The following is a 23,134-nucleotide window of genomic DNA, read 5'->3' as shown; positions in this document are numbered from 1 at the left end:
AAAAATAATCGTGTTTGCAGTCATGGGCAAAAATTGTCCTCGAAATAGAAATTTCGCTTCATAAAAATGAAAGGTGACACGACTTTCTACTCAATCTTTTGAAGTTAAAAAATGGGGAGTTGAGACATTATCTTCAATTTTAGATGAGCATTACTACCGTCTTCTTGATTCAACATGGTTCCAGTTATCAACAAAATCATGGATGCAACGCAAAATTCAAGAACATGAAGCTCATTATGATATGAAGCAAACTTTACGATACACATACATACAGATGTGTGTGTGTGTGTGCGCGCATGCAGTACTTGAACAGAAAGCGGCTTTAAAGAAAGTCATAACCGATGATGCATATCCATATGGATCAGGATGAGGCATGGACCTTTTTACCTGCCATGGCAGGCAACTATGCTTGAACATGATTCCGCTTTCCAAGGGCAGCAATAGCATAAGTTCTATACACAACAGACAGTGACCCATCGTTGGACCTTATCCTTCGAAGCCCTCCTTGTCAAAGTACACTCTTATCACCCGAGCACCAACCATGCATCTTCATCCACTTTATTTTATGGGTGTAATTAACATTAGCCGAGATACATGGTGGCTGGTATGAGCCACTGCATCAGACCTGGGCCGGTGACTCAAGCGCCCCTCCACCAAAAAATTCTAGCTCTGCCACTAATGATTGAACATATTGGTGGCAGGCAGCCGATTCATGTCTGTTGCCAACTCAGGTGTTGTCTATATAGTCTACATGCAATCAACCGATTCACTTGGTCGACAGCTTCACTAATTCGATTCAGAAACCGGTTTTTACAACATTTGCCTGACATATCAAGGAGAATGAAAGCTACCGCCACCACTATCATCTGGGATGCTGAAGTTGCCAATGCCCCAGTTTATAACAAGAAAGTCACCAGATTATGCAAATTGTATGCTTGATACTTGGTTCTTTCCAAAAGCGATTTTCTTCTTCTTCTTCTTCTTTTCATCATTGAATTTTCAATTCTTTTGGTGCTTGTTTATTGCTACCCGACTTTTCTAATTGTCAAAAGGATGCTAACAAATTGATTTATTCAAAGTTCTAAAAATGTTGGCTTATCGATCAACCTTTTTCTCCTCATATTTCTCGAAAATTGAATAGATTTCCCCGATTAAATTTCAAGAACAAGTTTCTCGTGTTTGTGATTTTGTCATCATTTTTCAAGATGCACCGAAAGCTTTGGCTTTCTATGAACTTCATATTTTCGCGTTTTTTCCGGCGAGTTCGATTCACACCGACTGTCGTGAACTTCGCGAGTTTTCCGGTGGGGCCTTGTATTATCATGATAAACACGTCATAAGATTTCCGTTCTTGTTTTGTTTTGCTTTTTTATAAAATTTTCCGGCCAAGAAGTAGATAAGGATGATAAGATTTGTGGCTGTCACGGGGGGCACTTGGAAGAACATTGAAACATGCACATTCAACTTTTGCCAGCAAGTCTCGTGCTCTTTACGGATCAAAATCATGCTGCCGTATGTGTCCATAACTCTAAGCTCAAGACGTTTCTAAGAAGGCACCACACATGCACTCTTCCAGGGAAGGTTATATTCTCACATGAAAACTTTTCATTCATCTCTCTGAGTTGGAAACTTTTTTTTTTATTGAATTGAGTCCTTCCTCCTATATAAGAGTACTGAAATGCCCACAATCCTATTTCATGGGTTTGGTCCACCATGAGTTCCGATAAGGTTTGTGAATATTTAATTGGTATGACCAATTTATGCATTTGAATATGAATGATTTGATATTAAAGTATGGTCGGGGTGTCATTGCCCGAGGAAGAAAATGAAACACTCCTCCTCTCTCTCCTTCAACACAGTCTACCGGATCCAGACCTGATACCGAACCTGGTTCCCAGAGATTTGGCACACTAAGGTTAATGTAGTAATTTTGATCCAAAGTTTGGAACGCCGGGTTGGAGCTGTGACTCATCTCCACGTGGCGTTCAAATTTAATGTAAGATGCACCTCTTTCCCATAATTACCATAAGGTGCCTCCTATTTGTCGGGTTTCGTAGAGCTGCAGCTTTTCGGAAGCTGCATTTGAAGAAAGATTTCATGTTTTGCTTTATTCAAATGTATTTCTAGGATTCTTCTTAAAACTCAAATCTTATTTCATTGGTGTGAGTTTCTGTTAAACAATTTTGAGAGAATCAGTGGTGTCGCCTTTCCGTAAAACCAGATAAACGAGGCGTTTTTTTTCTTTTTATATTCGAGTCAGAAGTTTTGACAGCGTATTTTAATCCTACCTTCTTGTTTAGTTTCGTTTTTGGCGGAAAACGAAAGGGAAAGTGGTGGGAAAGGTCGAATTAGTTGGAGACTATGATATTTCTCGTGAGAATGCACCGTTCCCTCGTTTTTTTTTTCTCTATTTATAGCTCTGTCGCCCTCTCCCTCTCTGTTTCTTGTTTCTCTCTCGACGCTACATGATCTACAGAAAGGATGAAATTCTGCAAGAAGTACCAAGAATACATGCAAAAGCGGGGAATCCAACACCTTCCGGGAGTTGGATTCAAGAGATTCAAAAAGATCCTGAAGAGGTGCAGGGAAGAGCACCAGATTGAGAGAGATGGTGTCCACGTTTCATCGTCTTCTTCCTCCAGTTGTCCTGGTGAGTCTTTCTTTTCATTTTCTTGTGCGTGGGGATTAAAAGAAAGGATTCTTGTGAGACCAATTTGATCCGGTTGATGGTTGGAGCTTGCATGTTAATTTCTTTGTCGATTTCTCTTTTCTTGGGGAAATGTGACTGCCAAAGCATTGTTTCTGGGTTTCTAGATAGAGAATTCGATAGCATTGACGGTTTAGATTCCTCCATTAATGGAAAGTATAAGAATATACTTGATTTTTTTTTTTTTTACCTCGATCATGGTCACGGGCAAAATTTTCCGTGTACCAAGAATACATGCAAAGCTGGGACACGAGTTGGATTCAAGAGATTGAAAAAGATCCTGAAGAGGTGCAGGGGAGAGCACCAGATTGACAAAGGCGGTGTCCTTGTTTCATTATCTTCTTCCTTTAGTTGTCCTGATGGGCCTCTCTTTTCGTCCTTTTTGTGCATTGCATTGAGACGAAAGGATTCTTGTGAAACCAATTTGATCCGGCTGATGATGGAGCTTGCATGTTAATTTCTTTGTTGATTTCGCCTTCGTGGATTCACCAAAATCTTGTTTCTGGGATTGTCGATATAAAAGGCAAAATGGCAAACTAATCCAACAGCATGGACTGTGACCATGATCACGTGCTTTTGTTATACTTTTTTGATAGGCGTAACCGCGTAACCTGTTTTGGTTGTGTTAAGCTTTGCGTTGGGTTGTTTTATCCTGTTTACTTTTATCTTTCTCTCAAGTTATGGAGGGAAATTATGCAGGAAACGGACATTCTGTTTTAATTAAGCCATTTATGTATCTCCTTGGTTATTGTTGTTTTTTCGTGGATCCTGCCAATCCTTTATCCTTTTGTAATTTGAATTAATGAGAGAAAAGGGATACCTGTGTTTCCTATTCCACAATTAATGAATGCCTTTCCATATCATCCATGCTGTTTTCAGGACTAACGCACTCTCAATATAAGATCCAATTGCCAACTTTTAGTTCGGCTCTAGTGTTATTTACTCTATTTTTTCTGATTCAGGATTCACACATCCTGTTCTGCTTTACGTATTCCTCTTTGCTTTGATGATCAAATAATTACAAACGTCCTCTTTTTTCCATTGTTGTATCTGTTTCACTTATTTGTGCAATCAACTGGCTTGGTACATTGACCGGCTTGGTACATTGACCTTCATCCTTTTAAACCATGACCTTCCTATACACAGTCGGTCTTGTTACACAATGTACACTCAGGTCTATGTGCTCTTGCATGTTGTGTTTCATTAATCAGATGGAAATTAAGACATTCATTTGATCCACAGCCTGCATTAGATCGTTGAAGTATTATATGTTTATGCTGCAGCGATTCAAATACAAGATCATCCTTTAACCTTATAAATTAACCTGTCTTTCAGCAATGAAAATATTTTCTGATCCTTTTGCAGTTTGTGATGGCACTTTCTTCCCAACGCTTCTCAAGGAAATGTCTGCAATTGCGTTCTGTTTTAATAGCCGAGCTCAAAAGTTGCTTCAACTGCACTTGGCCACTGGATTTGAAAAGTATTTGATATTGATGAAAAATAGGTTCCAAGGGAAGCATGTACAGTTGATTGAAGAAGGAGAAGACTTGGTAACCTATGCTACAGTTAATGCTATTGCCATAAGAAAGATTCTTAAGAAATATGACAAGGTAAACATGATATATTTGCATATTTACCAAATATTATGACTACGTTGCAACCTCTTATTTCATAGAAAATTTTAGGTTAAAAGTGTTAATTTTTTGGATGAATCTTGTGCAGATTCACCATTCTAAGCAAGGGCAAGCTTTCAGGTTGCAAGCTAGGAGTATGTCAATTGAAATTCTTCACTCGCCGTGGCTTAATGAGCTTATTGCTTTTTATATTAACTTGAAGGAGACCAAGTCTACTGTAAGAACCATTCCTGGGTTATTAGACGAGTGCTCAGTCAAGTTTGATCAAGGAAAACCATCTCTTTCGTGCATACTATTTGACTCTGTGCACCTTGAGATTGATCTTACTTGTTCGATATGTTTGGTAAGCTGATAAAATTAGTCTTGCAAGTTTTCTTTCAACTTTCTATTGTTTGAATATCACCATCTTCATAATCATGGCCATTGCTGTTATCTCATGTAAAGCTGCAAGCTACAAAGACCACCTGCAGTCAAACGTATGCTTCACTAGCTTTAACAACCATTGGCAATGCCTTTGGACCTTTAACATGTATCTGCAAGTTTACATTGGTTCGCAGATATGAATAACAGAAGCTGTCACTAATGGGAATAAAATCATTTGCACTAAATTAGTTGTCACTTTTGATGTCTTTTTTTAGGTAATTTCATAGTTTTTGACATTAGGATGGACATAAGAGGTTTTGTGCTTGTAAGTTTTCTATAAAAAATTAGCTTCTGGCTGTGATAAATCAATCTCTTTACATGATTGGGTTTTTTAAATGTAACATCACGTTTGGTATTTCTGCATGCCTAAAGGGAAAAAAAAGTAATTTCTCATTTGATGTGATTGGGATTAGTTCCAATGTTCCAATGATTATTCATGCTGCAAAATGGAAATGATTGATATGGTGGTATTAAATAGGTTACTTTCTAATATCTTGCCATATGTTGGTGTTATCTATATTGCAGGATACAGTATTTGATCCAGTCTCTCTCACATGTGGGCATATCCTATGTTACATGTGTGCTTGTTCAGCTGCATCTGTGTCGACAGTTGATGGCATAAAGGCAGCTCATCCAAGAGCAAAGTGTCCTCTATGCCGAAAGGCATGTTTGTTTGCCCTCTCTTATGCTTTTGTTCTTTTGTTCTTCTTCCTCTTCTAAACTATCAAAAAGGCAATGAAAATGCATATATTTTATATGATTTTGCAAGTTTAAATTTGCACTTTGGGGGCCACATAATGCTGTTAGATTGCTTTCTTTCCATGTTAAAACAAAGAACAACTCATGATTGTCATGTCAATTAGGTTTAGGTAAACTTGTTGGACAAAGATGTTCTCTAAGAGCTCCTCCATCCAAATTTACCTAACAAAACTATGCAAGACAATTATTCAAGTGTTTATTTTTGCTTGTTCTAAGTAGTAGATAGATCTAAAATTATTTACATAGATACGTCAAAAAAAAAAAGAACCTTTATTGATGCAAAAACAACATCAGTAAAAACCAGAGAAACATTAGTAATAGTTTCACTAACGAGCAGAGAGACATCAGCAAAGGTTTTGTCTTTGATGCTCTCACTAACGAAATGAGAATGGGGCATAGATAGTGCATGCTCCTCTAGAAACAACATTGTATGATTAGTCGATATTTGGAATTATATATTTTATATATTATGTTCCCCTGAGTTCAATGTATTTGTCGGTAGTTTTGGAAAATATAATTGTTGCTTGTTGTATTATGTGACAATGACTTTAGCCTTTAGATTACGTGAATCTGGCTTTGTATGACATACCAAAAGTTTGTGTCTTGATTTTTTGACATTCTCAGGAAGGAGTCTACAGAGGTGTTGTGCACTTGGATGAGTTGAACATTTTACTTAGTCGAAGGTATGTTTCCACATCTTGATTATAGACTTTCCTTGTTGAATTGGGCTGCAAGAATGAATAGCTTTATGTATTTGGCAGTTGTCCGGAGTATTGGATGGAGCGCCTTAAGAGCGAGCGAATTGAACGAATTCAACAAGCAAAGAAGCATTGGGAAACTCAGTGCCGCACATTTGTGGGTGTCTAGGTGCTTCATGAAACATTTTTTTGTATTGTTGTCTCACGGAAGGATTTGGTTGCAATCTTGCTACTTGGAGTGTGGGGTCATCTAAACAAAATTAAACAAAAGAGAATAGTTCAATTTTTCTTGGACATGTGCACCTTGATAAAATATTCATTTATTGTTTATTGTACATAACAAATTACTGATCCTTTTTCTTGAGTGCTTTTATATAATGAAGTCAGATGTGTGTTTCTGCCTTTTTTTTTTGTTTTTTTTTTTAGTTCTTCCTTTGCTTAGATGGCAATGGATTTGGCGTCTTCAACTCCCAGCAATTAGAGCTAAGTGGGTGTTTCTTGGGTACACTCTCTTGAGAGATAGTTGTTGCTATTGTGATCAAACAATTTAGGAGGTGTTTGCATGATGTTAAACGAAGATAGTTGTTGCTATTGTCATACACACATTGGAAGGAGATTTTTTTTTTTTTCATGAAGACAACTTAACTCTGTTTGCATCCGTACTTCTTTTGAACTTGAAATGTTGGACGAAAAAGTTCAACATCTATGAAGACACCCTTTTTTGGAGATATAAAAAGACTGTTGTCTCCTTGTTTGATCGTTTTCAAGAACAAGGTGATCAAGGAGTTCAATACTTAAGGGCATCTCTTTGCATAATAAGCTTACTATGAAAGGGGAAAGGTGATGCAAAAAGACACTTAAACATCCAATATTTTTAATCATCCAATATCTTAAGAACATTTAGTTTGGTCCATGACATGCATTATATCTTTGAACTTACGTTGTAGTGATTCAAATATGGAATCATCTTTCTACCTTCATAAACCAACTAAGCTTTGGTGATGGAAGCACTTGTTGATTCTTTTGCAATCGGTGTTGGCACTTTCTTCTCAATCTTTCTCAAGGAAATGTTTGCAATTGCATTTTCTTTTAATAGCCGAGTTCAAAAGCTGCTTCAGTTACACTTGGCCACTCGATTTCAGAAGTACTTGGTAGTGATGAAAAATAGGTTTTAAGAGAAACATGTACAAAGGTAGAAATGGTAACCTATGCTACAGTTGATGCCACTGTCATTGGAAAGATTCTTAAGAAATATGACAAAGTAAATATGATATAATTGCATGCATATTAGTATGATGATTAAATTGCAAACTTTTATTTCATATATATATTATGTAGATTGAAAGTACTAAATTTTAGAACAAATCTTGTCACAGATTCACCATTCTAAGCAAGGGCAAGCTTTCATGCTACAAGCTAGGAGTATGTGAATTGATTTTTTTTTTTCATTCGCCATGGCTTAATGAGCTTATACCTTTTTAAATTAACAAGAACGAGGTGAATCTTTAATGAGAACCATTACTGCATTACTAGAGAGTGCTCAATCAAGTTTGATCAAAGAAAATCCTCACTTTCATGTGTACTATTTGACTTTGTACACCTTGACATTGGTTTCACTTGATTCATATGTTTGGTAAGCTAATGAAGTTAGTCTTATAAATTCTTCTTCTGCTTTCTATTGTTTGACCATCACCATCTTCATAATCATGACAATCGTGTTAATATCTCAAGCAAATTGTCAGATAAAAAATCAGTTGTAACCAAGGCTTCATTAGCTAACAAGAGCACTTGACAAACATATGCAATGCCATCTAGACCTTGGACATGTCTCTGCAAGTTTATATTAGTACTTTGAACTTGCAATGCATGTTAAAGCTCCATAGGCACTATCAATATTTGTCAAGTGATCTTGTTACATAAAGAATCCCAAATTGGCTGCAACCCATCTTATTATCTGGCAGCTTTAGGGACAGTGAGATGGTCAAACAATGGAAGGTTGAAAGATAAATTGTAAGAATAAATTCATCGGCTTGCCAAACATACAAAAATTGTAAAAAGTAATAAGTTCATTAAAGTATATGGTGAGTGAAAAATTTTCAATTGACATACTCCTAGTTTGCAATATGAAAGCTTGCCCTTGTTTAGAGGGGCGAATTTACATAATGATTCGTCCAAAAATTCAATACCTTCAATCTATACTTTTTTATGAAATAAAACTTCCAATTTAATTGTTATATTGGTATCTATGCAAATGTATCATATTTACCTTGTCATATTTCTTAAGGATCTTTCTTATGGCAATGGCATTAATTGAAGCATCGGTTACCATTTTGTACATGCTTTCCTTAGAACCTGTTTTCATCACTATCAAGAACTTTTGAAATCGCATGGCCAAGTGCAATTGAAGCAGTTTTTGAAATCGGCTATTAAAAGAAAATGTAATTGCAAACATTTCTTTGAGAAGGGTTGAGAAGAAAGTGCCATCACAGATTGCAAAAGGATCAACAAGTAGTTTCATCACCAAAAAATTAGTTGGTTTATGAAGGTAGAAGATGATTTCGCATTGGAATCACTTTAGCATGGATATGAAACAGTTGAAAGATATAATGCATGCCATGGACCAAACTGAATGTTTTAAAAATATTGGATTTTAGAGATATTGAATATTTAAGTTTCTTTTATATTACCACCAAATTTTTTTCTGCTTTTATTAATAGTCTGATTATGCTACCAAATGCCCTTAAGCATTGACTTCTTTGATCACTTTCTTCCGGATTAGTGTTTGAAAGCAATCGAACGAGGGGACACACTATTTTTGTATCTATAAGAAAGGGTGTCTTCATAGAGGTCCAACTTTTCAAGTTGAAAATAAGTACGGGACAGAATTAAGTTGTCTTCATGAAAAAAAAAATTCAATGTTTGATGACGATAACAACAACTATCTAACGAGCGAGTTCCTAAGAAGCATCCATTTCGTTATAATTTAAGTTTTACCATGCTTGGAGTTGACGATGTCAAATTCATCGCCATCTGACTTCATTAACCGGTGATCAATTGGCCGATTCACTGAATTCGCAAAGGCTTCGCTTATTTTGCTTCACAAACCGATTTACACAAAGCTGCCCCAGACCATCCGTTTGAACGAGAAGGTACATACGGTGAATCAAAGAAAGATTCAACCAAACATAAAGGTTTCTGCTTAAAACAAAGCTACTTTGTCTCTCCCGTGTGCATTGGAAACGGCATTCTTCCTGTCTGCACAAGTCACGTCCACGCCCTTCACAACCCGTGACCCCAGGTTAGGCGGAACCAGATAGCTTCTATTCTATATATATATATATATATATATATATATATATATATATATATATATATATATATATAGAGAGAGAGAGAGAGAGAGAGAAAGAGAGAAACTGAATTCCATTGGGCCATATGTGTGGGGGCTGAAGTCATCTCGGTTTGCATGGAGAAATCCTTTAGTTTTTCATAGTATGTCTCTTGATGCATTGCATCATGGTGGTGTGTTTTAATCAAGCCTGCCTAATATATTGCATCAGACGGTCGTAATTGGACCGAACTCAAGATGGTCGGAAGATTAGTCATGCTCTTTAAGTTTCAATGGGAAGAAACGTATATGGGCAGTGGTTATAGCTGGTGTGACTCACAAAGTTTTAACTCATTTATATATAGAAACATAGTTGATTTTTAGTTTTATAGATATGAGTGGGCCTTCAATTTGAAATTTAAGATGAATCAAAAATTTCTAGCTCCGTCATTGATATCTCATCACCCTTTTTCTTCATTACTTCAATGTTGGAAAAGCTAGGTAAGTGCCATATGGCTTTGGATCATCATTCGCCATAATAAGTTTGAACTCCAACGTGACCTTAGAGTTTGTTTGCAGAATGGGGACACCAGCGTGCATTGGATTCTCTTTTTGAGACTGAAATGAATCTATTGCAGGCCCCTTCAGAATCCGGACATTACGCAGACGGCGAGATTCGGTTTGTCCGAATTGGAGAAAAAAGTCTGTTTTTGTTGAGTACGGTATCTGAAATCCGAGGCAACCAAACACGCCTTAATATATGGCGCCAAAAAAGAACAGGTGACATAAGGTATAGTGAATGCATACATAAAAAAGAATTGATCCTGTATATATTCTCTTTCGATTTCTGTAGATATTATTTCTTTAGACTACAAATGTGGGTATGCGCAACACTCGAGTTGAAAGGTATACTGTAAGACCAACCAAGTTGCGAAGCAGTCCTAAACCATAAAGGTGAAAAGAAGGGAGAGAGTGAGTGAACAGTCTATATATAATTCAGTGAAATCTAAATGTAGAAAAGTCTAGCTCAAAATCTAGAATGAGATTATTTAGATCCAACTCACGATTAAACTTAGTTTAAATCTGCCTCATTCATGTATTTGGATTTGTTTACTTTGATTTTAAATCCAGATGAAAATTAAAATACGAAGCTATGCTATAATTGACCTTCATAAACTTTTTAGCAAGCTAATCTTATATAGGTACATGAGCTAACGTTAGGACTTATATGTATACTCTATAATGGCGTTTAGGAAAAAAAAAAAAAACTACATAATAAAATTGTTACTTGTGGTTGCTATTAAATGTAAGTTTGGGGCACTTACTTAAGTTAAATGAAATAATATTCAAGTAAGAAATTGACCATTGTACATAAAGGGAACCGAGAATACGAATATATAAAAAAAAAAATTAACATTTTTTTAAAAATAATGGGTTTAACTGCCCAATAAAACGCTGCCAGCAAGCGCGTTCTTTAGGACAATTTACGAGGACGTTTTTGGTATTTCGTCGCTCCCAAACACCCAAGAACCGACGCCTTTCATTTAAATCCGCTACCGCCCGATTGTTTGGTACCACGGATCGCAGACAGAAAGGGCGTCTACAATATCGGAAATGGCCTATAAGTCCCTCATGGCGTCTACAATATCGGAAATGGCCTATAAGTCCCTCATTTTCAAAATGACCACTGCAGCCAATCTTGAAATCGATCCAACCGACAAAAGAGTTTCCTCTCTACATTGTTCATTGTAACAATGTAACATAATAAGCCAACACCATAAAAATTTTGGTACCAATTAAAATTAATAACGGTTAAGTTTAATCTGACTTCACATGGATTTCTTTGCAAGTTTTTCAGTTCAATTAAAATTGAAAACTTGCACGCATAACTGAAGTTTTACGCAGTTAAGTGCGACCCATGTGAATGTGTTATTCACGATTAAAAACAACCAATTTTATAGTTGCCAATCACATATATCATATTTTATGACTGAAAATAGTTCAAGTAGTTCAAAAAATATGATTTTTATTTTTAAAAAGACTCAATTTTGAATTTGTTTGAAAAATGCAAGTTTGCTAGTTGTTTTTTATGATCTTTTACCTATGTTGTCAAATTTGTAACTGTTAGGCCCCTTTTGATGTACTGTAAAAAGACTATGCATCGTAAGAATTTTACCCTGTTGGTATGGTTTTCTCTTGCTTTGTCAAACACAAGGAATTTTACCCTGTGTTTTCATTGAATTTAGAAAAAATTCTTAAATAGGTTCTACTTTTTTCCATAGTAATTTTTCCTTCAAATTTTTACATCCTGTGCATCAAATGTTACCTTAAGAATATTTAAAAATTGTGGTGTGTGTTACTCATTTGAACTATAAAAGGGGACATTACGACGTTCAAGTAGAATGTTGTACTGTACTCCACTCAGGTTCTAATGTTGCCCAATACCCCAAAAGCAAAGAAAATAAAAGTTCCTTCTAGTCTTCTTTCGATAGTGAGTTGTTAACTTCTTGCTCATTCAAAGAATATTATGAGCTTAAAACAAGCCAAATAAACAACTTATCTCACAACATATTTGTGCACTGTGAAATATATGATAGGTTACTAGATATTGTAATAATCATTGATCAGTAAGAAAAATATGTGGTCCTTCGAGAATGCATCATTTTAAGTACTTCAACTATTAGTTTGATTGGCACAAATTTCCATCCAAAATGTGCATATATTCAGCTTCCAGCCAACGATAAGGCCATACAATTGATTCTTAACATATTAGTAATGCTAACTACTTTTGATAGTGAGAGTCTAACTGCACAAGGATGTTTTAAGGAGCAGGTAAAAAAATATCCACACAAGTGGTTTCGGACCTCTGATGAAATCGATTTTAACGATAAGATCTGGATTTATATAAGTGTTACCCTTGAACTATGGTCTGCACATTATGTTTTTTGGTATTGTTAATATGGCACATAACTTGGATTTTGTTCTTCTTAAAAAGAAACTTAATTCAGTCAATGTAAGGAGAAAAACAAAGAATTAACGGCTATCGGGTTGAGAGATTTAACTGCGTTTTGATAATATAAAAAAATTTAGACAATCGTTTCTTGAATTGCCAAAATTTTTGAAGATGGCCAAATTCGTCCTTGAGTACACGCCGAGGACTAATTTTGGCAATTCACATGGCTCATTCAAAAAAATAGTTATTTATTTATTTACTTGTGTTTTTTTGAGTCAAGGGAATCTCAGGGATGTGCTCCCGCGTGCCGTCCCTGGCCATCGTCTTCCTCAGTCTCTCTCTATCCCTCTCTCTCCTGCGTGCTACCGCATAGCTCTTTCTCTTTCGATCCCGCACTCCCTCTTATTGCTTGCAATTGCACAGAGAGAGAGAGAGAGAGAGAGAGAGAGAGAGTGTGGCTTTTAGAAAGCTGAATGGGAAGGTCGGGTTGTTCCGTCTCCGATCTCGGATGGTCTCACCGGAGAAGGAGGAAGGGAGGAGAGGGTCTCCTGTCGCCTCATTAATTCTCCCGCGTTCCCTCGTTGATCGGATGGCGTTTATGAAGAACTAGGGAGCGTCTTGTTTGGATCCACCCGTCGATTGGCTGGTCGATGGTTTGCTGATCTTTGGATCGCTACCAAATCCCGCGATCTTGCCACGAGGGATCGCCCCATTCGTCCCAGGAGATTGTGAGTTCCTTCCGACTGCTCCGATCTTCCTGGAAGGAACTGGTGACTGCTTCTTTTGTTTCATGGTAAAGCGTAGGGTCCTTGGGTCCTCGACTTTTGCGATCAGTCTTTATGCATTGGTGCAAAGAAAAGAAGTTCCGCTGTCTTGTGCTTTGCTTTGAGCTTCTTGTGGCTGATTCTCTTGTTTGATTCATTTAATAGGGGAACAAGTTAATGCATTCTTCTTAATGTTTTAGCTGCGATTCTCATGAGATCTTGCACTGCGTAGTTTGCGAGACTGGGACCTTTTTAAATGGATTTCTTTTCAGTTTTTCGGGATATCGGGTTGTGATCGTTTGACTTTTTTATATTTTTGCTTCGCTTTGTCTGGTGTCTGTGCAGAACACCAGATTTGATTCGCTGGATTTGGCGCCCAACGCCTAGTACTGTCTGTGCCCAGATGGGTGGACATGTGCATCAGGGGAATGCAGCTCTGTATGAGCAGGTGGGAGCGACGAGCGATGCAGGGGGCGCCGTCAAGGCGCGATGGCTGCAGTCTGCCGGTTTACAACACCTTGCTTCTCCGTTGGCTTCGTCGGGCGTTGATCATCGTACGCTCCCAAGCCTTCTCATGCAGGTTGCTGTCCTTTGAGTTTTGTATTCTCTCTCTCTCTCTCTCTCTCTCTCTCTCTTTTACACGGGCACCCGCGCACGCACACAAACACACACTCACTTTGAGATCCCTGTTATTGGTCGACAGCTGCCTCATTCAACAGAGAAACTCTCTCGATTTTAATTTTTCTTGGCAAATTTGTTTTTGGAAAAGGTTTCGCCAATCCGTGCAGCCTGATATCATGCTAGCCGATCTCCGAAGTTTGCGATAACATGCTAATTCCCCAAAAGTTTTCTTGCATTTAAAATGGCAATGACGGTGAAAAATACAATCGCTGTTGTGTGAGAGTTACTCACTCAATTCTGATTTAAAGGATTATATAGTTGGTGTCTTTTTACCCCTAAAGCTTTAATTTTGTGCTTTATACTTTACAATGAATTTTTTCCAGCATTGCATAAACTTGGTGGTGTTGCTAAATCTTCATTGAAATACTTATTTATTGCATGTTGGTCCATTTCCTTTCGTTTCATTTTACGGTTTTAGAGTTCAAATTATTCTGCAATTGCTGAATGCTGCTGCTCGACATTTACGGCTAGGGTTATGCGTCACAATCTAGCGAGGACAAGCAGCGGTTGTATAAGTTTTTGAGGAACTTGAACCTGAACGGTGACACTGGATCTGAGCCCTATACGCCACCTCCAGCTAGTACGGGAGCGGTTTATGCTGTGGACGGGTTTTATTCTCCTGAACTGCGAGGGGAGTTAGGAGCTGGCCTTTTAGATCTTCATTCTGTCGATGACACAGAACTTCTTTCAGAGGTACGTGGCTCACAAGCATGAATTGCTTGAAATTTTCAATTTGGAAACAATAAGATGCATTGTTTTATTAACAAGCTGAAGGCAATATATACCGTAAGTTAAACATGTATATGCAAGTATGACAAATATTAAGATATTGGCCACGTGCAAATCTTTCTTTCTAGAAGTTCTAGGAGAACCAATCCACAGGCAATACTACATTTGTAAGCATGCAAACTATGAAATACATGTTCTATGTATTCTCTATATGTGGTTGTGCCATCATGGAGCAGAGCGCACTTGGTTATACAAATATGCAAATTGCAAATGGATATCCCAGGCTATTATTCTCTCAACTAAGGACTCCTTCTCTTCTTAGGTTAAAACTTAAAAAGTACTGCACTGCAAGAAAGGTAAAAGAGATCGAGAGAGAGAAAGAGGAAGATGCAGCAGTTTTACGTGGTTTGAAGCTGAACACTCCTATGTCCACGCTGTCCTTCACGAAGCACACAGGAGAGAATCCACTCACTTTGTCAAGAGATTACATGCACTAATGGAGAGGATACTTTCCTCTTATCACAACCAATTGTTTTACAAGATATGGCAAGTTTATCTAGGCCTCCAAGATTATTGTTAAGAGTATTTTCTCCAAGATTATCCCCTCCAAGATTATTGCTGCCAGCTTTAATTTTTTTTTTATTCTTTTCTTGCACCAACCACCTTTGAGATCTAACACTATCTTTGATGATATTTCTTTTTTGTTAGATTAATCTGGATCGTGGCACACAATCTGGATCGAGTGCTCTGACATGCATAGCTGTGTTTGATCATGTTCCTGATTAATGGTTCTATCTTATAGTAATGAGTCAAACTTGTTTTGTTTCTAGCTTTGGAACTATAGTATGCAATATTGAACTATCAGGGCATATTAGGTATAGACACATATGTTTGACCATGTCACCATGGAACAGTCCAGTACTCTGGGAGTCGCCTTGTAATCTGTGGCCTTCACTAGTCTGTCTGGCAGGTGCTTAATGTAATCTTTTTTCTTGGTATTAGATTACTAGTTTCCAGAGGCACTAATTAACGTATGTTATTATTCTTTTAATTAATATTTTAGTATTATTTTTCCTGAAACTATTTGTTTCTTTTTTTTTTCTCATTAATTTATTTGGGTGATATCAGTCTGACATGACCAAGTGATTATATGAAATGAATAAATTTTTAGGTTGATAGGGTGCTTGGGTGACATATAAGGCCTTGTTCCTCACAACATTGATTGTTTATTACTTGTTTCTCCTATTGGCAGAATGTACACTCTGAAGCTTTTGAACCATCACCTTTCATGCATGCTGCTACAAGAGGTTATGATGATGATTTTGAGGCCACGGTTGGCAAGCCCAAGGGAGAGCCTGATGCTCCTTACAAACTGTCAAGTAATGAGAAAGATGACATTGCTAAGGAGTACAATGTTGCTAAAATTAAAGTCGTGGTATACTGTTCTGATCCATATTCAACATGTTCTGCTTCTTTCTGACTTTGGATATTCTGTCAAGCATGGTTCTGCATCTTCCAAGAGTACCTGGCTTTTTTTCTTTCCTCTCTGATGAGGAGCACTATGGGAAAGCAAACTCATTTCTTTAATCTGACCTCATAGATAGATTAAACATAGTTTTCTGGGGAGGAAAAATAGTTCTAAGATGATTTCTTTGATGTAAAGTTTTGGACCTTAACAATCAAAATTGGGTATGCTCATGGACAGCATTATAGTGTGTGCTAAGGACCTAGACAGTCACACATACATGCAAAATAGATTTTTATGTAGCTCTTATAGCCTGTTGGCTAGTCAGGAAAAGTTTTCAAGTTTTCTGTCTTTGATGAAGAGTCGAGCAATCCCTTTCATATCGAGTGCATCTGCATCACATTCAGTGTATCATCCTTTGACCTCGTTTAAGTTCTTAGAGGCATCTAGGATCTGTTTTGAACATTTTAAAGCTTGAGTATATGATATTATTTTTTCCAGGTTCGGAAAAGGCCTTTGAACAAGAAGGAGATAGCAAGAAAAGAGGATGATATTGTCAAGGTGTCTGATAATTCCTGCTTAACTGTTCACGAGACCAAGCTAAAGGTTGTTGGTGTTGCTTCATCTCTGTGGTTTCCAGTTTACTGCTTTAAATTTTTTTCTTGTCCATGTGTTGAAATTGAAAGTGATTTAACATTTAAGTTCGACACTGTTGGCTTCCTTTTTTATCTATTTACTACACTGTTGGTGTATGCTAGAATTCGTTTCGGTCTCCTTTGTTTGATAATGTTATACTAGTAATGACATGTGGCACATTATGTAATGGATAGACTTTTATTCAGCATTTTTTTTCCCTTCAATTGAATGTTTTTTCTCAGGTTGTTATCACATTATTTGCTAAATGATCAGTTGGAATAATCTGTGGACCTCACACATCCTGTGGCTGAAGCAAGATAGTCCAGAAATTGAAATGAAAATGGAAACAGTACAGGTGGAATCCGAAAACGGCACCTGTTAATGTTCATGGGCAAACTGGAAATAAGTTCTCAATGAAACTTATTTTTAGTGGGACATGGTAAAACATACTATCTTATGAAAATGTTGGGAACATATGTAGACTATATTTTTCTATGATTGTCATGTACATGGCAAACAGATTGTTGATTTTGCAAGCAGAAGTTTTTGGTAGAACTTTTGAAGTCTTTGACCTGTTAGAGAATGTTCTTTTTTACTTCAGCATTGATTATTGCAACTGATGGATGGAAAAACATTAAAATCTATATAGCCATATTATGATGCTTTGAGTGGTCTAAGACTCTAAAAACTTGTGCTCTTGATTATCTGTATGTGTTCTTCTGTGTTTCCAGTTAGAAGCACTCTTCTATATACCTCGAGTCTGATGTGGATGACATGTTGAAATCCATTACATCTATTTGATTGAATGTTTTGGATGCTGTACTTATCAGTATGGCATTTGACTGATGTGGCCTTGGCAATGACATTATGAAGTGAATCTTGAATGAAATGTGATGTTTATTAGGGATATCAAGTTGATATAGTGGTGGAATATTGTCAGACAACTTTGTGCTTTTTGCCTCTGACAAGTACTGTCTATATTTTCAATGTCAAAAGGTGGATCTGACTGCTTATGTGGAGAAGCATGAATTTTGTTTTGATGCCGTGTTGGGCGAGCATGTGACAAATGATGAGGTAGCTTCCAGTTTCTTAAGCCCTTTTTGATGTGCTATCTATGGTTAAGGAGCTTTCTAATATTACAATTTCAATTTTTCTGATGGTTCACACCCAGTCTTCCATGCCTCTTGTTCCCCTCTTTCCTAATATATTGGATTGGCTCATTACTTCCTTCTTGAATCTGTTGGCTTAAATTTTTCCCATATCTTGCTTTCGTATGACAGGTCTGTGTGTTGTTGATTGGTGTTTCTGGTTTCTTTGACTTTTGTTTGGCAGGTATATCGTGTTACTGTGGAGCCAATTATTCCTAGTATTTTCAAGCGTACAAAAGCAACATGCTTTGCATATGGTCAAACGGGTAAAAAAAAAAAATGGGACTTTTCCTAAATATTCTAACTGCTTCTTAACATATCTGATCTGTTTGTCTTATAATGGTTCAGTACTTATTTGTAGAGAATCCTCAAGTCTAAGACTTCTCATTTTCTTTCCAGGTAGTGGTAAGACATTCACTATGCAGCCTTTGCCTCTTAAAGCTTCTGCAGACATTGTCAAGTTATTGCATCAGCCTGTCTACCGTACTCAGAAGTTTAGATTATGGTTGAGTTTTTTTGAAATTTATGGTGGAAAACTGTATGATCTTCTTAGTGATAGAAGGTTGGTTCTTGATTCTTTTGTTGAACAAATGATGCACAACCATGCCTATTTTCTGCATAAATATGTGACATCTGTGATTCAGATGTAATCTATATTTTGTATAGATTTCTGGTAAAAGTTTACTGCAACCACTACTTTGGTGCCACTAATACTCATAATGTAGCTTCAAAGTTCAAAGTAGTCCCATGTGAATTACAAATTACGATGTGTGTAACAGCTGAGATTGTCTTGCTCGGGCTTGGCATTGTTCAGTGCTGATATCGCTGATCTAGAGTTTACCATGAATAATGGAGCCTGAACAGAAACCATGCCAGCATATTCCTGGAAAAAGGGATAAGCTTCATGGGGCAGTCAACTCTATTAAAATCAATAAGATAAATTTATAATATCGTTATATGTGTTCATGATTAAATCAAAACTCCCCAACTTAACTACCTTTATATTTATGAAGGTGCTTCTAAGCCTAGTTTATTGAGGAATTCTAGGGTCTATGATTATGTTAAAACAGAACTTTTAGTCACTATCCATGGTAATAATATTATCATGATAATGCTTGGCATGCAATAAAGTTCATTTTTCTGCTTCACTCGATTAAGGTTAAAGTGACTTTAAAGGAGGAGCTGCTCTTGCTTGGTCAAGCTATGCTAGTAGCTGATAGACCTCATGAAATTTAATTTTTACCTGATTTGCCAACACAAAAAGGTTGATGTAATATGTGCAGTCGTGAACATTAATTGGTTGCAACAGGTCATGATTGGTTGCCTACAGAATTCCTGATTGTTCTTAAGCTTGAGGCAAGATGAAGTTGAATTAACCTAGGGTTTTTTATTTAAGAAGCATTTTACGAGAAAATGAGATGGAAGTAAAGATTTCTTAATTTAAATAGAGATTCTATGTGGACAAGGAGGTCGGGTTATAGCTCAAGAAGCCTGAAGTTGGGAAAAACTGCTAACCTAAAGTTATGCATTAATTCTTCTGTACAGCTTTTGCATTTTTAGTTTTTTTTACCTAACTGATATATGTTTTGAAAAATATAGTTCTATGTATGCTGTACACTTCTATCAACTAATCAGTTCTGTAGATTGTGTATATGTCTAACTCCTTTTATGATGCTTTCATCTAGGAAGCTGCTAATGAGGGAAGATGGCCGGCAACAAGTTTGTATTGTTGGGTTGCAGGAATTTGAAGTTTCTGATGTACAAATTGTTAGAGAATATATTGAGAAAGGAAATGCTGCCAGAAGCACTGGTTCTACAGGTGCCAATGAAGAATCTTCTCGGTCGCATGCTATATTGCAACTTGCAGTTAAAAGGCATGGAAATGAATCCAAGGGTGGAAAGCTTGTGGGCAAGATTTCATTTATTGACCTTGCTGGTAGCGAGCGTGGTGCAGACACTACAGATAATGATCGCCAAACAAGGTGCATGCCCTACCATGCAATATTAATAAAGGAAAAAGGTAGTTCTAGACGAGTCTTAAGTTTTCTGGTAGTTTTCTGAAAATGTCATCTATTGAATGTTTTGGACATTATGCGTGGATCTTAATTCAGGCCAACTAACAAGGTGGTAACTGGTGAGCCATCATTGCAGTTCTATGGTAAATGTTGGTTGCATAAATATATTCATAGAATAAACTGTGGATTACTGCCCATAAACAAATGAAGCATGTCTGGTCATAGAACAGGGTTTTGCAGCTGATAGATTATCAGCTGTCATGTTTATCAACCCACTATATTTAGTTTTCTAACTGCAGGATTGAAGGAGCAGAGATTAACAAAAGTCTTTTAGCACTGAAGGAGTGTATTCGTGCGCTTGACAATGATCAAATTCATATTCCATTTCGAGGGAGTAAGCTCACAGAAGTGCTCCGTGATTCCTTTGTTGGCAATTCGAGGACTATCATGATATCATGTATATCTCCTAATGCTGGCTCGTGTGAGCATACACTAAATACACTGCGATATGCAGATAGGTAGGTGATGCTTATTCATTTTATAAACTACAAAGGAGCTTTACATACGGGTAATATTTTTTCTTGTTTCTATCAGAGTTAAGAGTCTTTCAAAGGGAGGAAATGCCAGAAAAGAGCAATCACCTAATTCTTTTCCTACCAGCAAGGATCCTTCACTTTCATTGGCATGTCCTGGTTCTGCTGAGGCTGAGGAACCTTATGACCAAAATCAAGAAGTGAATGTGGTTGAAACAGGAAGAAAGGGAGCCGAAAGCTTTTATAACTCTAACATAGAGGTTGATAGATATTTGGTTAAACATTCTTCGAGCTCATCTACTAGTTATGCCCTCAACGGAAGGGAGGAGGATGGATTTCCATCTGGTTCCTTAGACAGGGAAAGGCCTGATAGTACGGAGTTTTCTGGGGGTCTAATCTCTAGTAACAGACATCATTCCTCAATTAGTTCTGACTTGCCCGAGGCAGAGAGAGTACAAAAGGTTTCCCCCACTGGTCGGAAAGTGGCAAGGGAAGATAAGCCTGAAAGACAAAGCAACTGGCCTAGAAAAGATGCCCGCTCAGACTTTTCACCCACAACTTACAAACGGCAACACAAATACAATTCTGATTCAAGTATGGCACCGGCGAAGATGAGTGACAACACAGGTCAGGATGGGGAGATCAATGCATTGTTAGAGGTACTAATATATCAAGTTGTTTGCAATTTTCGGTTTATTTTTTTGCTTTCAAAAATTGATGTACATTTGCCCTTCTGTTTCTTCGAATAACCACCATATTGACATATGTAGGAAGAGGAGTCTCTAATATCTGCACACAGGAAAGAAATTGAGGATAGCATGGAGATGGTTCGTGAAGTAAGTCTTTTGCTTTTCTGCTATTCTTTGCAGAAATTGATGGTTAAATTGTTCATACTCCATGTCTTGCACTGTTGCTTTGTTTGTTTATGCATCCACTTAGAGCTCTAGGATTTTTGTGTCTAGCTTCTTTAGTTTCAGATATGGTTTTCTGTTTAGAGTTAGCCAATAAAAGATTTAAAACTTTAGAATTGAAAATACAAAGTTCAAATTGGAGAGATCTGAACATTGGAGAGTTTAATGTATTTGGTCCAGAGGCTTAAGACGGAAGGTCTTCCTAAGTTATGCTAAACATAGTTAACCAAAGATTTACCATCAATAGAGGCATGGTTGGGCATGAATTGGTTCGGCGGTCCGTTCGTGCTTCACTGTTGGTAGAATTTTGACACATATCATACTGCTCATAGGATTCTAATTACACTTGATTGTTTACCTTTTCTGAATATCACTTTTATGAAGGTGTAGTCCACTTATTACTCTTTTTATTTTTGTTACTATTTTATGAATGCTTTACTGTAGCTGTTACTTCTTGTTTATGGTGGTGATTATGCTAAACGTAGTTAACCGAAGACTTCTTCTCATCAACCGAGGCATGGTTGGGCATGTACAGCATGTGATGTTATGCATGCTTCACTTTGACACCGATCGTGGATTTTATCTTCATAAAATTGAAAAATGTGCCTTTTATGAAGATATAGTCTATTTATTGTTATTATTATTATTTTATAAACGTTTTACTGGTCGCTGGAGCTGTTAATCTTTTTTTTTGTGATTGTGATCCAAATTTCTGCTCGTACTCGTTTGTCTTCAGGAGATGAAGTTGTTATCCGAGGTGGATCAACCAGGCAGTCTTATTGAGAATTACGTGAGTCGATTAAACTTTGTGCTTTCACGGAAAGTTGCAGGTCTAGTTAGTCTCCAGGCCCGCCTGGCAAGATTTCAGCATCGCCTAAAAGAGCAGGAGATACTTAGCAGAAAGAGAGTTCCTCGGTGATTGAACTTGGTGCAGCACTGCGCACATTTCCCAGGGCACCCTATACATCTAGGCAATTCCATATCCGGTTCTTTGCGCAGATGCCTTTTTGTCCTGCTATGATAAGCGTTGAATTGTTTTTCCCACTAGGTGATGTATCCTAGTGTACCACCAATTCACTCCCTGTAGCCTCTGTGCTTGGCAGAGATAGTGAACCTTATATATTTTTCCTATGATTATGCTCATGGGAATTCTCTATATCGTACTCTCAACCTTCAATGGTCACATCCATACAGCAGAACAATTGTCTATTTATTAAAATTGGTTCAGAAGATCCGCTGTTTTCATATAGATTCAAATATAACTATTTAAGAGTTACTATCGCCAAATAAGGCAAGAATAAGGCGAATGAAACTCTACACTATCACATGATGACCATCATCCAAAGCGCTAATGGCATTAAAAAAAGTGCTTTAAAGCGTTGTCAAAGCAGTCCTAACGATTGTCAGGCGTAATACTAAACTGATCGCCATGCATTTGTGACTTCCTCAAGCCTGTTCAGCAACCCCACACACAGCTAGCTAATTGAATCCCGTCAACTCGACGAGGGAGTTCGACTCATACCTTCAGGTTGAACAAACGATTTCAACACCAAGGGTGCCCCTTGGAATAAACTGGTAATGTCTGTCTAAGCTCAGCTTGCCTATAAAATGACAAAAACAAGGACTTGCAGAGTTTTGTTGCTGCATCTCTCCAAACGATACTTTCATTTTCTTGAATGAAGAATATTCTCTCAACTCTTCTCACGGCTTGTAATGTGGACTTCTTTTATCCTGTTCGGATTGTCTTATC

General features: G+C 37.3%; 2 protein-coding genes across 6 annotated transcripts; both read left to right on the top strand.

Moving 5' to 3' along the window:
* Window positions 1–2,179: 2,179 nt before the first annotated feature.
* On the top strand, window positions 2,180–6,624 carry LOC116263336 (E3 ubiquitin-protein ligase BAH1). Of its 2 annotated transcripts, none has more exons than XR_007574567.1 (6): window positions 2,180–2,650; window positions 4,073–4,317; window positions 4,430–4,684; window positions 5,290–5,431; window positions 6,152–6,206; window positions 6,285–6,359. XR_007574567.1 is itself a non-coding variant. In XM_031643028.2 (6 exons), the coding sequence occupies exons 1-6, from the start codon at window positions 2,482–2,484 to the stop codon at window positions 6,388–6,390; spliced, it is 972 nt and encodes a 323-aa protein (XP_031498888.1). In that variant the 5' UTR covers window positions 2,183–2,481; the 3' UTR covers window positions 6,391–6,624. The 2 variants fall into 2 exon arrangements, 1 of the variants encoding a protein (XP_031498888.1); XM_031643028.2 differs by having other exon boundaries at window positions 2,183–2,650; window positions 5,290–5,427; window positions 6,148–6,206; window positions 6,285–6,624.
* A 6,169-nt stretch (window positions 6,625–12,793) lies between these two features.
* On the top strand, window positions 12,794–22,614 carry LOC116262418 (kinesin-like protein KIN-13A). 4 transcript variants are annotated; one of them, XM_031641766.2, is made up of 13 exons: window positions 12,794–13,230; window positions 13,612–13,846; window positions 14,419–14,640; window positions 15,929–16,111; window positions 16,643–16,747; window positions 17,774–17,851; window positions 18,110–18,191; window positions 18,325–18,487; window positions 19,611–19,907; window positions 20,240–20,458; window positions 20,535–21,132; window positions 21,244–21,309; window positions 22,121–22,614. In XM_031641766.2, the coding sequence occupies exons 2-13, from the start codon at window positions 13,670–13,672 to the stop codon at window positions 22,301–22,303; spliced, it is 2,373 nt and encodes a 790-aa protein (XP_031497626.1). In that variant the 5' UTR covers window positions 12,794–13,230; window positions 13,612–13,669; the 3' UTR covers window positions 22,304–22,614. The 4 variants fall into 4 exon arrangements, with proteins under 4 accessions (XP_031497626.1, XP_031497625.1, XP_031497624.1 ...); XM_031641765.2 differs by having other exon boundaries at window positions 12,794–13,272; XM_031641764.2 differs by having other exon boundaries at window positions 12,794–13,295.
* The last annotated feature ends 520 nt before the right edge of the window (window positions 22,615–23,134 follow it).

The sequence above is a fragment of the Nymphaea colorata genome, chromosome 10 (assembly GCF_008831285.2).
Source record: "Nymphaea colorata isolate Beijing-Zhang1983 chromosome 10, ASM883128v2, whole genome shotgun sequence".
NCBI classification, from domain to species: Eukaryota; Viridiplantae; Streptophyta; class Magnoliopsida; order Nymphaeales; family Nymphaeaceae; genus Nymphaea; species Nymphaea colorata.
The sequence above is the reverse complement of the archived record's forward strand: the minus strand, read 5'-3'. Positions and strand labels throughout refer to the sequence as shown.

Excerpts from the sequence above, each read along its gene's own strand:
- LOC116263336 (XM_031643028.2), top strand. The coding sequence starts at position 2,482 with ATGAAATTCTGCAAGAAGTACCAAGAATACATGCAAAAGCGGGGAATC. Across the intron at positions 4,685-5,289 it reads TTACTTGTTCGATATGTTTG|GATACAGTATTTGATCCAGT; the intron begins GTAAGCTGATAA and ends TCTATATTGCAG. Across the intron at positions 6,207-6,284 it reads AACATTTTACTTAGTCGAAG|TTGTCCGGAGTATTGGATGG; the intron begins GTATGTTTCCAC and ends TGTATTTGGCAG.
- LOC116262418 (XM_031641766.2), top strand. The coding sequence starts at position 13,670 with ATGGGTGGACATGTGCATCAGGGGAATGCAGCTCTGTATGAGCAGGTG. Across the intron at positions 16,748-17,773 it reads TTCACGAGACCAAGCTAAAG|GTGGATCTGACTGCTTATGT; the intron begins GTTGTTGGTGTT and ends CAATGTCAAAAG. Across the intron at positions 19,908-20,239 it reads GATAATGATCGCCAAACAAG|GATTGAAGGAGCAGAGATTA; the intron begins GTGCATGCCCTA and ends TTCTAACTGCAG.